The sequence below is a fragment of the Terrapene carolina genome, unplaced genomic scaffold (assembly GCF_002925995.2).
Source record: "Terrapene carolina triunguis isolate 2854851 unplaced genomic scaffold, T_m_triunguis-2.0 Scaffold96, whole genome shotgun sequence".
NCBI lineage: Eukaryota > Metazoa > Chordata > Testudines > Emydidae > Terrapene > Terrapene triunguis.
The window spans coordinates 39,483,856-39,501,484 of NW_020664447.1; the positions used below are offsets into that span (position 1 = coordinate 39,483,856).

Below are 17,629 nucleotides of genomic sequence, written 5' to 3' on the forward strand. Positions count from 1 at the left end.
TGTTAATACACCCCAGAATTATATTAGACATTTTCGCAACTGCATAACATTGTTGACTCATATTCAATTTGTGATCCGCTATAGCCTGCAGATCCTTTTCACCAGTCTACTGTCTAGTCATTTATTCCCCATGTTGTAGTTGTGCATTTGATTTTTTTAAAGGATATTAACCCTGTTAGAGAAGGAAATTAGGTTGGTTTGGCATGATTTGTTCTTGACAAATCCATATTGGCTATTACTTATAACCCTGTTATCCTTTAGGTGCTTACCAACAGATTGTATAATGATTTGTATTAAAGTGTGTCTGACTGATCTATAATTCCCTGGTGCCTCTTTGTTCCCAATTTTAAAGATAGATACTATATTTGCCCGTCCCCATTCCTGTAGGACCTCATTCATCCTCTGTGAGTTCTCAAAGATAATTGCTAATTGTTCCAAGATTGATTCAGCTAGTTCCTTAACTATCCTAGCATAAATTTCATCAGATCTTGCCAGCTTGAATATATGTAACTTATCTAAATATTCTTTAAACTGATCTTTCCCTATTCTGGCTTGTTGTTAATATTAATTGTGGAAGCATTTTGCCGCCATTAAACTTTTTAGTGAAGACTGAAGCAAAAAAGGCATTAAACAGCTCAGCCTTCTTGGTGTCATCCATTATTAGCTGGACTTACATTTCCCTTTGTCTTTTTCTTGCTTTTCATGTATGTATATAACCTCTTTTTATTGCCTTTTATGTCCCCTATTTAATGAAGGGCATAACGAGTGGGGTCCCACAGGGATCGGTTCTGGGTCCAGTTCTGTTCAATATCTTCATCAGTGATTTAGATAATGGCGTAGAGAGTACACTTATAAAGTTTGTGGATGATACCAAGCTGGGAGGGGTTGCAAGTGCTTTGGAGGTTAGTATTAAAATTCAAAATGATCTGGACAAACTGGAGAAATGGTCTGAAGTAAATAGGATGAAATTCAATAAGGACAAATGCAAACTGGGAAATGACTGCCTAGGAAGGAGTACTGCAGAAAGGGATCTGGGGGTCATAGTGGATCACAAGCTAAATATGAGTCAACAGTGTAACGCTGTTGGAAAAAAAGAAACATCATTCTGGGATGTATTAGCAAGAGTATTGTAAGCAAGACACAAGAAGTAATTCTTCCTTTCTACTCCGCGCTGATTAGGCCTCAACTGGAGTATTGGGAGTTCTGGGCACCACATTTCAGGAAAGCTGTGAACAAATTAGAGAAAGTCCAGAGAAGAGCAACAAAAATGATTAAAGGTCTAGAAAACATGACGAGGAGGAGGGAGACAAATTGTTGTTCTTAACCTCTGAGGATAGGACAAGAAGCAATGGACTTAAATTTCAGCAAGGGCGGTTTAGGTTGGACATTAGGAAAAAGCTTCCTAACTATCAGAGTGGTTAAGCACTGGAATAAATTGCCTAGGGAAGTTGTGCAGTCTTCCTCAATTAGGATTTTTAAAAGCAGGCTGGACAAACGCCTGTCAGGGATGGTCTAGATAATACTTAGTTCTGCCTTGAGTGCAGAGGACTGGACTAGATGACCTCTCGAGGTCCCTTCCAGTTCTATGATTCTATGAAGTTAGGATGGTACCCAGACGGCCCAGTCAGGATTGGGTTCATATTATTAAATATCAGCTATCTCTTAGGCTTGGTCTACAGTAAACCCCCAAATCGAACTAAGGTACGCAACTTCAGCTACGTGAATAACTTAGCTGAAGTTCGAAGTACCTTAGTTCGAACTTACCTCGGTCCACACGCGGCAGGCAGGCTCCCCCGTCGACTCCACGGTACTCCTCTCGTCTAGCTGGAGTACCGCAGTCGACGGCGAGCACTTCCTGGTTCGACTTATCGCGTTCAGACAAGACGCGATAAGTCGAACCCAGAACTTCGATTGCCAGCCGCCGAACTAGCGGCTGGGTGTAGACGTACCCTTAGTCTCCCTCAGTCTTCACCCATCATTATTTAGTTGATATTGTGTAGGCACTGCAGTAGAAGTGAGTCTTGAGAAGGGCTTTCAAGGAGGAAAGGGAAATGACCTTATGGATTAGTTCAGAGAACATTTAATGTCTAGGGAGAAGCATGAAAGAAAGTAAGTTTGTAGCAGAAATGAGCAGTAGAGGTTTCCATTGCTAGCTGAGCAATGAAGCAGTGGACAATGCAATAGGACAGAGGTTCTCAAACTTTCTTTGTTGACTGACCCTTTTCAAATGCAATATTAATCATGGACCCCCAACTGAGAAACTGATTGACAAAAGTATATGTGTCAAGTATCAGAGGGGTAGCCATGTTAGTCTGGATCTGTAAAAGCAGCAAAGAGTCCTGTGGCACCTTATAGACTAACAGACGTATTGGAGCATGAGCTTTCGTGGGTGAATACCCACGGGTGCATCCGACGAAGTGGGTATTCACCCACAAAAGCTCATGCTCCAAAAGTATATGTAGTCATGTAAACACGTACTGTTAGTAATGCTTTAAGAAAAAGAACATACGAGTATTTATAGATATCAGTGAGATGGGTGTGCCTGCTTCTTACTGCAGTCTATCTATCCTTGGTGTGATGGTTGACAAGCAAACTCGTAAATCTTTCTCCACTTCCAGCTGGGGACCTGAACTTTGTCTTCATAGCTGTCATGGCAGAGAATGATGCTTCACATATATATTTTGTTGGGAACGGTAGCAATGCTTTCATTGCTTCTGTAACTAAAACTGGGTTGTACGCAGCAACAGTTGGCCAAAACTGGCAAGGTGTCATTTCCTGAAACTTAATTTTCAGTGTGTGGGCACAGGATATTTTCAGAATGGATCCCAAACCCAATCATATTCCTCCATGTTTACATTTTAAAGTAAACACTGAAGTACTCTGCCAAAATTGAAAGATGAGCAACAGTCATGTCTCTCACACAGTCAGTTGTTATGCTGTTAGTATCCAGAAATTCTGTCAGTAGCGGAAACGTATCTGAGATTCCACAGCTCTGTCTGGTTTTCCAAATCTTGACTTTCTTCTGAAATGCTCTGCTTGTCACTCGTCTCAAGTATGGTTTTATCACTCCCTTCTGTGGACAGGTTCAGTGCATTCAACAAGTTAAAAATGTCTGCAAGATATGCAAGCTTTGCGATCCATATCGGGTCAGAAAAATTTGTGGCAATCTTGGGATTGTGCTAGAAAGAAAACCAAGCAGCTGTTTGCAAAGCTCAAAAACTCCTTCCAACACTCTGCCGTGAGATAGCCAACCCAATTCCATATGAAACAATAATTTGTTATGTCCTGCACCCATTTCTAGACATAGCTTTGCAAAAAGGCATGAATTCAAAGGCCAGGACTTCACAAAATTCACAACTGTCACAGCTGCATTTACCACATCATTTAATTCGGGTTTCATTTTCTTTGATGAAGACCCTGGTGATGCAACATATAGTGTACTACAATTACTTATAGATTTATGACTCATATTCTTGCTACACCGCCACTTCTATTGCCTGCCATAGTGGTAGCACCATCCATGCCAACGGCAGTGCACTTCTCCCAATTCAGCTTTCATGAAATCATCCAATAATTTGACTATTTCCTGACCTGTTGTCCATTCTGCTAACTCCTGACAAAAAAGAAAATCCTCCAAAATTTCCCTCAGCCAGATATAACGAACAAAAACTAATAATTGTGCTGTATTACCAGTATCAGTAGTCTCATCAAGCTGAATTACAAACTGTTCATATGTACATAGTCTTTCAGTTAGTTGGGATTTTACATCTTTTGAAAACTCTTCAATTCTCCTTCTAACTGTGTCATTAGAAAGTGGTGTGGCCTTAAGTTTCTTCATTGCATCTTCGCTTACCATCACTTTGCACATTTCTACAGCAGCTGGAAGACTCAGTTGTTCTCCAGTGGTATGGGATTTTTTACTCTTTGCAGTCCGAAGCGCTGTTAAGAAAGATGCTTTCAAAGCCTTTCCCGGAACCGATGTTATGTTTGTCATTTGAGTTTTCTGTCTATTGTATTCTTCTTTCTTTCACTGAAGAAAGTTCTCTGGGTTTATCTTTATACTCCAGGTACCTTGCTGTGAGGTGTCATTTCAGTTTTGCAGATTTCATTGCTTCATTTGTTAGGATTCATAAGCATACAATGCATTGCAGTCGTCCATCACTAAATTCCATAAAACCAAAATCAGTATAACTTTTGTCAAACTTTCTCTTCTTCATTTGTTTCTTACTTCTTGACTCTGCATTGTCTATGTCAGCAAAATTAGCAGTACTAGTACGAGGACGTTTTAAAAACTTATCCATTTACAGTGTAATTTGCTTGCACACTATAAAAATATATTCAACTTCCACCTGCCAAAGACGTCTCAGTTATCAAAAAAAACAGACATCACTTCTGATTTGCTGTCGCAAAGCAGTGAGATTTTTTATGTTGACACTTATGCCATGTGAGTATTACGATGTTGTTCATGCACCATGGAATTTGTTGTGTAAACAGAAATAGTAGATCTGTCAGTTTTAATCGTTAGGCAATGCAGATGTGCAGTGAGATTATTTTTTTATTTTTCTGCAACCCCTTAGACAGTCCTAGTGTGCTCATATGTCTCCCCATTCCCACAGAAGCCTATGATTACTGAAACTCCCACACTCCTCTATAGAGACTCCTGATGACCATACTTCTTCACACATACCGATGGCTTCCTATGCACTACCCATATAGGCCTCCCAATGTGCTCCTTTGCTTCCTTTTTCTTTAAGAAGCATAGCTTTTTTTCACAAAACACAAGACTGCATATCGTGTCTTGAACTGAAGGAGATTGAAAAATGTAATACTTGATGTGAGTAATATAAATAATTTTGTCCTAGTTTCTCTTTGCATAATGAGTAATGTTAGAATGTTAGAAATTTTTTGAACTTCAGTTCTTTTAGGATTATTATTTTTTTAAATAAATGGTTAAAAAATACTGACACAGGAAGCAGTTAAATGGTAGCAACGCTTAAAGTTCTCTACCCAAGCATTACAAAAAGCTATTCCATAATTTTCAAGATAAATAGTGCACCATTCTGAGCCACAGATAGGGGCAGTGATGATATAGCACTTTTGATAAACCTTACCTTTTTAACAATTAATTGTCAGATAAAGTCTTAAAGGAGAACCAGATGTTAGAAAAGTCTTGAGGGGAAACTGAGTCTGGAGTGCTTTGTCTTTCTCTTATTCAAAGAAAGAAGAATTAATTAACTCTTTTCTTTATCTTTAGCTTCTCATGTCTGTGTTTGACAACAGTATGAAAACTTCTGGAGTCATTGAAAGTGACCCTTTTGACTGGGAGAAGAGTGGAACTGATGGCTCTCTGACGACGACAACAACATCAACAACTCCTCAGTTACATACCCGCCTGACCCCAGCTGCAATTGGGTATGTTCAAGTATTTCCTATATTAACCTAAACAGACAACCACTTAGCACCAGGGGAAAGTCATCTGTCACATCTGTTTCTCCAGGGTGTTAACTAATAGGGTATTGCAGGATACTAGGTCTCCCTTTGGTCATTATTGAGCCTCTCCTCAAAAAAAAAAAAAAAAAAAAAAAAAAAAAAGTGCTGTTGTCCTAAATATACAAAATTATATATATATATATATATTTTTAGTTATATATAATAACCGCAGTTACGAATGTTGATACCTGTCTGGGTTAAGAAATCCCTTTATTAGATTCCCATTCTCCAGTCAACCTTTTGCTAAAGCCTATGTTAAGAACCTACTGCCTGATCCCTAGCCCATTGAACTCAATGAGAGACTTCCGTTGCCTTCTGTGGGCTTTAAATCGTCACTAATGAGGAGCACTTGCAAATCATTTTGAGATCCAAAGATGAAAAGTATTGTACTTATATGAATGCAACATAATATAATAGGATATAATATAAAATATAACATATATGTTCACCAGATGGTCTCTTTGACATAAGGAATCAGGAAGAATGTGATTTCCAGCTTTAGAAAGTAACTGCAAAGTCAGTAGAAAAATAGCTTTTAAAAGGTTTCCTTCATTCTCATAACTGAATTACATATATACAGTTTTATGGTATGATGTAATTTAATTTTTCAAATTTTATGTTGACTGGAAGTTTTGATACTGAAGTCTGTGCCTTGAGCGAGTGGGAATACCAGAGTCATTTCCACTGCATTATTTTTCACTTCTTCCTTTGTAGAATAGCCAATGCAACACCTATCCCAGGAGATTTGCTGCGAGAGAACACGGATGAGGTGTTTCCAGATGAGCAGCTCAGTGATGGGGAGAATGGTATTCCTGTTGGAGTCTCACCAGAGAAACTGCCTGGGTCCCCTGGGCATCAACGTCCTCAGGAAAAAGATGTCTGGGAGGAGATGGATGCCAACAGAAACAAAATAAAGCTGGGGATCTGTAAGGTATTTATAGAACTGCAGTGGGAAAAACCTCTTTCAGCAATTTCTTGGCATCATCAGGAACATGATAATGTGGCATGATGAGTAATAGGAGAGCAAATGCTCATTTGGCACTTTAAATATTCTGCATTTTGACCAGAGAGAATGGTTTTCCAAAGCAGAGGGCTGCATAATTCAATGGGTCAGTGCTCTTTTCACTTCTAAAGGCCATGATTCATATTGGGTTCAAAGATGGTTTTGTTTCCTAGTCACTGAATAAGGTCAGAAGTGTTTTCTTGCACTTTCCATGGTAGTAATTAAGGGTGAAGATGTGAAAATAGATCAGAACCAACTCTCCAGACAACAAAATAAATATGATTGGTATTCTCCATTTAGTCAATATTGCATGCTTGTCTTCATAATGTAACATATCACTCAGTTTGTGTTGAGTAGAATCCCATTACTGGAAAAGTAGAAGTACTAAGGGTCAAAATTGAGATACATTGACTAATTCATGGAAGGGAAACTTGCTCAGTGCTTGTCTGGATTATAGCTGGCTCTTGACAGTGATCCCGGTCTCTCATTATCATTACTTCTATTATTCGCTCTCTCTCTCATAATCACTAAAATTCATATTCAGACAATTGTAGCCAGTGCTCCTCTGATGTGAAAATGTCACCAGTAGCTGATAGAAGGTGTTACTGAAGTGTTCTTTAAGCTGAAATACTATCTAGTGACAGGGCTGTGTATTATTTTTCCAGGTATACGTAAAATGTGTTGGGGGGAGGCCAGACTGCTGTGATACTTATTTTTGTACCTGGCCAATGTATATTAGTTTTTTAAGGGGAAATGGCAGAAGACAGGTGGACTTTTTCTCTTTTGAGGCCAAACTCAGCTCAGATATAAGCAGATACAAGTTTCATTGATAACAGTGGGAGTTACATCTGGGGATCAGAGTGATCCTTCAACACTGAATCATACCCAGTTGATCTACAAAGGGAGATGCAGTTGGACATCTGATTTTAATTTCTAATAAACATTGCTCCATATCAAAAAACTACCTTGTAGACTTTGAGTGCAATGGTATTGCATGCCTCAGATATGCATAAGGATGAGTTAACATGAAGATTAACCTTTCATCAATAAAATAAAAAGAGGCTATGACTGTAAAGCAGTATGAAGAACCTCCTAGGCTTCTGGATTTGGCCTGCTATTGATGAGAATTCCAGAAATGGGATTGGGGATCAATATACATCTAAAATCTGGGAAATGTAATGTATTGTTTTCTTCCATTGACTCCTTCCATCCTGAGAATTAATGAAAACCACAGCGTTGCTGGCAATTAATCCCTAATTTAGATTTATGCCTTAGGAAACTGGTAGCTGATGATCACATATAAACTACATGAAATATGGCATGAACTTCTGCTGAAGGAGCATCCTCTATATGAATTGGTTTGTTATAGGATAGAAGCATTGGGTTATGTGCACTGCATACACTGTTGTGTCTTCCTCTATTTCAGCACTCCTAAAAATTACATTTTTATTTCTGTTGTTCTTTATTTGCACAGGCTTCTACAGAGGAGGAAAACAGCCATGGACCAGTGAACGGAATGCTTAATGCACCAAGCCTTGGTTCTCCAGTTCGAGTCCGCTCAGAGACCACCCAGCCAGACAGGGATGTCCCACTGATGAGAAAGTTACGTTCAATCCACAGCTTTGAACTGGAGAAACGCCTGACCTTAGAGTCAAAGCCAGACACTGATAAATTTCTTGAGACCTGGTAAAGAGAACATTTCTATCTCGCATTTATGCTTGGATCTTTTAGGGGCTTGTTGGCTTAGACTGTATTGAGACAAGTAATGGCTAGTAATGTCTACTGGATTCATAGTATTTGCTCTGAGGAACATCCCTGGCTTCTATCCCATTTTGCATTTTTAAGTTACATTTTTATTGAATTTTTATTACTATTTACACTAAGCCAAAGGTGTTCATGGTGTTTTATAGACAAATAAAGACAAAGTCCTTACCTCAAGGAATTCTTAGTTTAAGGGCCCATTTCTGTCACACTTCTGTTGATTAGCACTTCATGAATAGTCCTGTTGGCTTCAGTGGGACTTCTCGTGGGAGTCAGTGCAATTTAACTTGGATAAGCATTACAGAATCAAGCACTAAATTAGATATAGGCATAAATTACCTCTGGTAAGGTGTAATGTGTATGAAGAGCAGGATTTATGTGAAATAAAATAATGAGTTTACTTGTTTCTGTAGTGCATGTGTCATTAGTTTTACTTTTATTTTATATTTCTAAAGTTGTCAGGAATGCAGCAGTGCTGGAAAGCTTGTTAGGAGAGGTGGGTTTTGAGAAAGAATTTGAAGGTGGAGAAGGAGGTTGTGTGAGTACAGGATCAGGGAATTTAGTCCAGCTGAAGGGAGTATTATGGAAGGATAACGCACAGGGAGGCTAGAGGAAAGGGGTGTTGGCAGATCATAAAGCTAAGTTGGGAAGCAATAGAAGAAGAGAGTTGAGATCTAGGAGTTGGTAGAGCTGTGCAGAGCCTTGAACATGAGAACAAGGAATTTGAATTTGATGCAGAGCTTATATGAGTTAGAGGAAGACATGATCAGAGTAGACAGAGAGGAAAAGGAATTTAGTAGTATTTTGGATAAACGAGAGAGGTTCAAAGAATGAGTCATGTATAAACTAAAACTGAGACATAGAGTTGTACATCATACTTAATTAAGGACAAAGAAAGACAACTATCTCACACCAGTAATAGAATTAAAGTTTCATCATTTCTTTAACACCCCCTCACTCACAGTGGACAACAAAGGGAGAGATTTACATTCCTGAGTAATAAAAACTCATTAGTGTTCTTCAGACAAAACAAGAGAACATGCCGTACTGCAGAGAGATGGGATGAATGTCCATGTTTCTCACAAAGCAAAACTGCAGCAGTTAGAAAATCCTTGCAGGTAGATAGAAAGGATATATTTAGGCTGGCTTATTACATAGTAATAACAAAGTTATGAAACAAAAATAGTTCATGTGGTACATGGTTATTCTTATGTCACCCTCGGTCTCCCAATCTCCTTTTTTCATTCGATACCAAAAGGGAAGTACTGAATCCAGGCTGAAATGTTTTGGCATTAATTCATGCTGAGGTGAGGAGCTGGTTTCCTTTTTTTCTTTCCAGTTTTTCTCTGACTTTTATCAACTTTCCGCCTCCTTCCCCTTATTTTCAGTAAGATTGCTGTAGAGCCCTTATTTGGCAGGAGTTACGTTTTCACATGGGAAACATTTGGTTGCAGGCATCTCCATAACTGCTGCTTGAAAATTATGTTTCTTATGCTCATCTTTGGATCTGTAAGACACAATATGACTGGCACTGCACTGGCCATCTGATACCACCCTGACTAATGTCTATGCTCTGCTCTCTCTTATTTTCCCAGTTTAAACACATACATAAAATTAACATATGAATCCCTACGAACTTTCTTCCATCGTCACCAGATGCCAGAGTTATCTTTTGGTAACTGGGAGGTAGAAATTAATAAAAACTAAATAAATAATTCCTTTCTTTCTCCCTATATGTCCCCAGCTTTCTCGGTCTTGGGACAGGGAACTCTGTATTGTCCAGCATTTCCCACCTTACTCACCATAGTCATACCACTTGGCTGATGCTGCACATGCTTGCAAAGTTAACTCTGTGGGTTATTTTTGGTTTGTTTTCCCTCCCATATTTTGAAGGTTTCAGCTGTTGAAGGCTAGTTCTAAAAAGTGGTAGGAAACACTATAGTAGACTCTGAAGTGAATTTAGCTTGGCTCTTATGGCAGAATTCAGATAGTGTAGTTCATTCTTAATTAATTCATATGTAACGTCTTTCTCTCCTAAGCTTGCAGAAGATGCAGAAAGATTCAAATGCTGGGAAAGAAACTGCTGTTGCTGCGCCTCCTCTTCCTCAGAAAATATCTGTTCCTGCTGTGGCTGCCCGCGCTGACCGTGTCTGGCATTATGATGAAGAATATCTTCCTGATGCTTCTAAGCCTGCTTCAGCCAGTTCTCCAGAACAAGTTGATGGCATTGTTAGTAATGGCTTTGTGGCTGTCAACTTAAGCTCCTGCCGGCAGGAGGTTGATTCCAAGGAATGGGTGATAGTGGATAAGGAACGGGATTTGCAGGATTTCAGGACCAATGGGGCTTTAGTACATAAAACAACTGGAAGTCCCTCAGATGAGGAGCCTGAGGTGCTACAAGTCCTAGAGGAATCCCCCCAAGAGGAACAACTAAGACTGAGTACTTGGGCAGAAAACAACGTCCATGCCAAGAATGAAGCCTTAGGTGTGGGGTTAGATCTACCTGTTGATCATGCTACTGCTGCTTCTGAACAATTTTCAGATAAATTAGAATTTATGGCTGGAGTTGCTGGCCAGCTTCTTGCAGCCACACCTTCAAGTCCAATGGAGGCCCAAGCAGAAGGAGCCCTCACTCTGGTAAGAAAACTCATAGTTGTAATGATATCTTTACTCTCTATTCAGAGCTATATGAGAATAAAGCAGTAAATGAAAAGGCAGTGGCTAAAGTGTAAGCAGGTTCTGGAATGTTTAGGTTATGGGATATGGGACTTGACTCTGCACTAGGGATTTCCCAGGATCTGCTAAATTTGTGTCTAAATTCTGTGAAAGGTTTGCTATTGGTTCAGCAGTGAACAACCCTCAGAACTGGGCTTAATTAAAAAATATACATTAAAAAGAACCTTTTAACCAATGAAATATACACACATATATGTTGTTATGAGTAAATAAACAGAAAGTATAACAAATGTGTAAAATACTATACAGTAGTATGTTATGTCCTGTAGAGAAAGTCTAAAAGGCAGAAGCTAGTATTGTACCAAAAAAAACAAAGTTCCTTGCTCCCTCCGTCCTATAATTAGTTTCTTCCTTCTGAATTTCCTCTGCTGCTTTCTGCCCCTGAAATAACTTTTTGGCTTCTCTGTTTGACTGGCTATAATCTGTTTATTGATCGTAGGAACTTCTAGTGCACCGACACTGTAATATTTATGTTTCTGCAACCCCTGATATCTTTTGCACCAGCTACAGTTCCTTGCCAGCTTCTCTAACTCCACTGCTACTTCACACTTCTGAAATAGTTCTGTAATTGCTTGTCATCTGCCTCTCTTCTGCTGGACAGATTGCTCAACAGATTCCTCTGCTCCTTCTCCAGTTGGCATGTTTTTCTTTTCTGTCTCATACATCCCTCACCTGCACAATTCCCAATAGTTTTCCTTCCCCCTCAGATGTCTCCATCACCAAATAATGCTCCCTCTGACTTTTTCTCCCCTTCCTTTCTTAGAGTGGCAGTGTGGTTTAGTGGTTAAACCAGGGTATAGGGACTCAGGACTTGTGATTTCAGTTCTTGCCTCTTACACTTACTGTGTCATCTGGGTCACACAGGTCAGTATTCTCAAACTTGGGTGCCTTAAATTAGGCATTGAAATCCATATTTAGGCACCTAAATTAAACCAATGGCATCTGTAGGTGTAGAGTATCTCTGAATATCAGGTCACATTTATTTAAGTACCTAACCTTAAGAACCCATATTTAAAAGTATTTGTCTTAATCTCTCTACTCCTTATTTTTTCTATATTATGGTTAACAGCAGCATATTGCTTAGAAGAGACTTCTTTTCAGTTTGGGTGGCAATATTCTGTTTTCCAAAATAAATTCCAAAGTTAAAACCCAGATAGACAAGGACTCTGGTTTCATAAATCCTAATAAACCTGTCTTCATTTCTCTCTTACTTTATACCACAGTTTTAAAAAGTTAAAGTCCTTTTTGCCGAAGGAGAGGCTGCAAAAATATATGTCCCTTGATGCTCCTGATCACTTACAATTCAGGAATCTGAAATTTTATTACTTAAATAGTTCTACTTAATCTCTTCTACCCATGTGCAAATATCCCCATGTTCTCATGGAATATTAAAGACAGTAGAAATATTTTATACATGGTTATATATTTTTAGGCACCCATTCTTTGCAAATTGTGTAATGTACAGAAAGATTAAATGTACAGAAAAGACCTTAAAATATGCAGCTGCTGCTAAGCTAAAGAGAACAAGAATTTTGAAACATACATTAGTAATGTGACCAACACAAAATATTACAGTTTTAAAGTTGGTTGAGAACCCCATAAAGATGCACCATTGATTTACAGCTCAACTGTTGCTTTTTAACTATAGCCATAGTAGACAATGTATAGTAACATTGTTTGTGCAAAATGCTAATTTTCAGTTCTCAGGTTGCAATTTTGCATGGACCTTCTTCATACAAATGTACTAGTTTACGGGTAATGGTTTGCTTACTTAAACTCTGAGTATAGGCAGGATTGAAACTGTCTTGATTCTAGTGGAGTTGTCATTCACTGAAATAGTAGTGAACAATGTGAATATCTGGAGAGAAAAGTGAAGGTGCACTGGGAAATGGAGATAGCTATAATCTAGGTTTTTGAATTGAATATGTAGAGGAAGAAACTTTTGCTGAAATGGTAAATAGGGTACTATTATGGCCTGAACTGGAAAAAAAGAGAAGTACAGGTAAATTTAAACTGCACCAGGAATGGGAGACATTTCAGAGAAGGTGAGTGGAGGAAACTTGTCTGCCTTGACAATGAATAAACAGTATGAAATTGAAAATGGAAATTAAACTGGAAGTAAGAATGGAGGTGATTTGGGTAACTTAATGTAAATTTGAAAAGGATTATCAAACAGTGCCTTTCAAAGGGTCTGATCCCAAAGACCACTGAAGTTAGTGATTGTCTTCCTTTTATTTCAGTGGCCTTTGAATCAGGGTCAAAGTGAGGCTGCTCCACAAATACCTGGTAGGTAACATGGTGCTGCCTCCTCCTCCTTATTTCTAGCTGCTTTTACAGCTGGTAGGCTTTTTATTTCAAAGGAGACCTGGATTCCTGTTAAAGCTGTTGGAAACAAGCAAGAAGAGTTTACCTCCAGTAGGGTTCATAGCTACTTAAGAGAAGGGGAGGAAACACTGATTGATAATCATGGGGGTCACACACATACCTAGGGAGACAGAAATAGAACTAGTCTTCAGGGTCTGAAGTCATTGATGGAATGTCCAGGGGAGCAGAAAACCACTCCATTGGATAGTATGCCCGGGGGACCAAGGAGAGAGGGAAATAAAGGGGTTGAGAAATATTATGGGGAAGAGGGAGGAATGGATGGGGGGAAGGGGCGGGGAGAAGGAGAAGATGAGATGAAAAGTAAATGGTTTGATTAGCATTTTTTCAAAAGGGCAAAATGCTTATCACGTTCAAAACAATTAGAAATGCATACACACTTCCCTAATATAACTGTTCCATGTAAGCATTTGCTTTAGTTGACATACAAACATATAGTGCAAATGATAGATGACATGTCCATTAAAATATCTTTTTATTAAGATTTGGTCCAAGTTATGAAAAAGTATGAGAGCCCCTCGCCTAGATATTATTTAAAGGAAGAAGGTAAATTGAGGAGAACTGGAGACAGTAACTTCTGTGCAGTGCTGAGAGAGATTAGAGTTTAACTAGGATGAATCAAGTCTGTGACTAGGGCCCCAGTTCTTTGCCACTAATGTGAATGGGACCATTGATAAGCATTTTGGATAAATTTTTAGTACATAAACTTTTTTTGTGGTTGAATTAATCTCACCTTAAGTAATATTAAGAATTCAACTTAAAGCAAAAAAAGGAAGAGAATTCATGGTTAAAGGTATAAAATTCAGCTTGATGCTGTAATTTCACTTCCGCATCCCACACAACTGTGCCATCCCTCCTTACTTTGGGCCTAACTTTCTGAAAAATAGTCAAATCTAATATTTTGACAGCCCACCAAAAATGTGCACTTATCATTGTACATTACTCATCTCATCAGATGTCTCCTAGAGGTCTGAAATGCCAATCCTGGCACTGTAGCTGAAGGGCTTTATAACTTACTTACTGTCAGAAATAATAGAGAAAGCAGAATCAGATGAATTTCTAGCCACTTCAGCTGAAGTATTAAAACGAATCACAGCTCTGGTGGAAAAGATAGCGAGGAATAAACTAACAAGGGAGAAGTTTGGATGAAGAACAGGAGATAGAAAAATGGGCACATAGTGGCTGAGATATAGAATGAAATAAAATCAAAGGTAGTGAGAAACAGAATAGAGTGATGATGACAGACGTACATGTAAGGAGAATAAGAAAACAATGAACTGAAGTAACTGAATTTAATGTGAGAGACAGAGAATTTTACTTTTATATGGCACCTTTCATACAATACATAAATAACTGCACCACTGAAATGCAGCTACTTCTGGGACAGAAGGTATTAGCAAGGTACACAACAACCAGAACAAAAGGAGGGAGAGGAGAGGGGGAAACTTTCTGCTGGCTCGGATTGTGACCTCTTTTTGAATTATGACTTATGCTGCCTACAAGAAGTTCAGCAAATTCACCTGGAGGATAAACCTTCCATGAAAAAGAACTCTGCCTTAAAATAAGAGGTTTTTCTTGTTGGTCTCTAATAAGGGTTCTGATTTATTATTATATTACAGTAAACTTCTACAGTTCCCTTACTTTTAAACTATTTCTCATCACTCAAATACTCTGATCGATCTTTGAGTGGTGTTAAATTCCATCTGGCAGCCATATCTGGATATGTTTCTCTAGAACAAGAATCCTAAATCTTGCACACTCTAGTGTAAAAAGGTTTTAATAAGGATGGTTGCATGTCTTCGCACCTATTTGTGAGTCTTCACATTCTTTGGATTTGGCTTTTGTGCCTACATAACTCATGAAACCACGGTTTGACCCCTTGCTTAGGAGAATGCGTCTTATTGTATTTATCCATAAAGATTGCAGTTTTTTATTGGCTTAATCATTAGTTAGAATAGGCAGTGAAATCCTGTCCTGATAACTGCCTTATTTTAATTTTAAAAAGAGCACTTTTAGGTCATCCGTAAACTGTCATTTTTAGGCCAATAGATTGTAACATTTTGCAATAAATCAACAAACTTATTTTCATACAAGATTGGTGTTTTTTGAAGTACAAGCAGGTTTATTGAATCCTTCTTGTGCTGTGCTGTTCAGCAAACCTTAGGCATGTTCTGTAGTTGTCAGTATCACTGTCCACAGGCCCTGTTGTATGCTGTCTCTATTTCTAGGTGGAATATTATAAATATGTTGTCTCGGGGCACATTTATATAGTATCTGTAACTCTGGGACTCTATAGGGTAGGCACTATGGTTTTAAAGAGCCCATTCCCAAAATAAAATTGCTTTAGTCAATATCTTCAGTCTCCACTGTTACATTCCTCCTTAACAAGGTTCACTGAATGAGTGCATCTCATCCATATACAGCGGTATCTGGGAATAAACAGAAAGTGTATCCCATATGTATTGTAAAATGCTATCCTAAAATGGAAGAGTGGAGGAGATCCAATGATTTTCATTCATAGTGGCTTCATTTGAAACTCTTCCTTGGGAAAGTTTCTCTTTCATACATCCTGTGTTACGATTGTAGTTGAGGATTTGTCTGCTCCATAGGGAGGGAAACAAAGGAATGTCGCTGTATTACACAGCCACAACACAGGAAGATAACTATAGAGGGCGAGGGAAACAATAAAGACAGGGAAAATAAGGACATCTTTGCATAATTAAGAATAGTGAGCAGCACTTTCATAGTTAAGGTTGCAGCCAGTATTCCATGTATAAAGCTTATTGTAACCCTCCTTCTAACTTTTTAAGTGAAGGTGATAGTGATCTGAATTGTGTGTTTTCAGAAGTGTAGCATCCGAATTGGGTTTATGGCAAAGAGTAGAAATTAATGACTTTCACAAAAATAACCCCATGATATATGAATGCTGGTTGGTTGAAAAAGTTTGGAAACTCATTCTAATGTACTTTATAATGCACTGTAATGTATGCTGTGATTTCTTTTCACAGATTTCATCATTATAAAATTTACTTTTTTAAGTTATTTGTGTTTCTACATCAGCGATACCATTGTATATTTGTTGACAAATGAGATTGTCATCTCCAGATTTAGATTACACAGCTTTTGGCCTTTAAAAGTCTAGATGAAAATGGTATATAAGGTGTAAAGTGACTATAGTTTGGATTCTACAGAGCCTGAAGATTAAAATAGTTTAATAGGGTATAGAAGGTGCTTAGGATACATAGCATCAATGGTGTCTGTAGGTCATATAGGATCTATCACTTAGTCTCTAACCCAGCTTTTGATAACATTCAAAAACATTGTAAAATATTTTTAAAAAATAAGAAATTAAATAACAAAACTTTATTATAGTTAAGGTTGCAGTGTGTGCAATTCAAGACGAGGCATACAATTAAACACATCCTTAAGAAAGCTCAAAATATTAAAAAATATGGAAATCGCAAGCTAAAGTTTAAAAAATGACAAAAATCTTAATACCCAGTGTGTTCCCACAGACTATTAAAGAGACCGCATTTTAATATTTAATATTAATCACCACAACTCAAAAAACTTGGATTCTGCATCTGTAACAAAATATTCAGAATGACTAAAAAGTAGAAATTAACCTTTATCTGTTTATCTCATAACTTCCCTCAGAATTTTACCTAAAAACTTTAATACTGTATCTTATTCATACAACCATAAGCAATCCACAAAATAAAATATATTTTAACAACTCAAGAACATATGAATACCAGATATATAATTTTAGGTTTCTCTATCACTGTAGTATGTAAGCACATCCAGATAGCGTTCTTTCTTTACTAAGCAAAATAATTTAATGTACCCCTAATTAGACTAAAATCATTAGAGACAAAAGCTACTATATGAACATAGAGTAAACATCACTATTATGCCAGATGAAAAAACTACGTCTAGTACATTAAAACAGGAGCTATTTATGTCATAACTTGATACTCCAAAACAAATAATAAGCGCCAGTACTCAGTTATCCAAATGTATGATGTTTAAAAAGGACATAAGGGACCTGTCGAATTCCTAATAAAGTGAAAGAAAAGACTAACATTAACTTCAATAGATGTTAAATCAGGCCCTAAAATAGTAAAGCAAATCCAGGGGTAGAGCAAAGGTCATTTGAATGCTTGTGATTTAAAAGTTTTGTGTGTGGATAAAATCAGTGATAAGGTTTCAGAGTAGCAGCCGTGTTAGTCTGTATCCTCAAAAAGAACAGGAGTA

General features: G+C 38.0%; 1 protein-coding gene across 1 annotated transcript in view; it reads left to right on the forward strand.

Moving 5' to 3' along the window:
• Window positions 1–17,629, forward strand: part of TTBK2 (tau tubulin kinase 2) — a 212,099-nt gene that overhangs the window by 155,499 nt on the left and 38,971 nt on the right. The window contains exons 9-12 of the mRNA XM_026651392.1: window positions 5,255–5,412; window positions 6,205–6,421; window positions 7,968–8,179; window positions 10,294–10,891. Of these exons, the coding sequence (XP_026507177.1) occupies window positions 5,255–5,412; window positions 6,205–6,421; window positions 7,968–8,179; window positions 10,294–10,891 (1,185 nt within the window). The remainder of the gene's footprint in view (window positions 1–5,254; window positions 5,413–6,204; window positions 6,422–7,967; window positions 8,180–10,293; window positions 10,892–17,629) is intronic.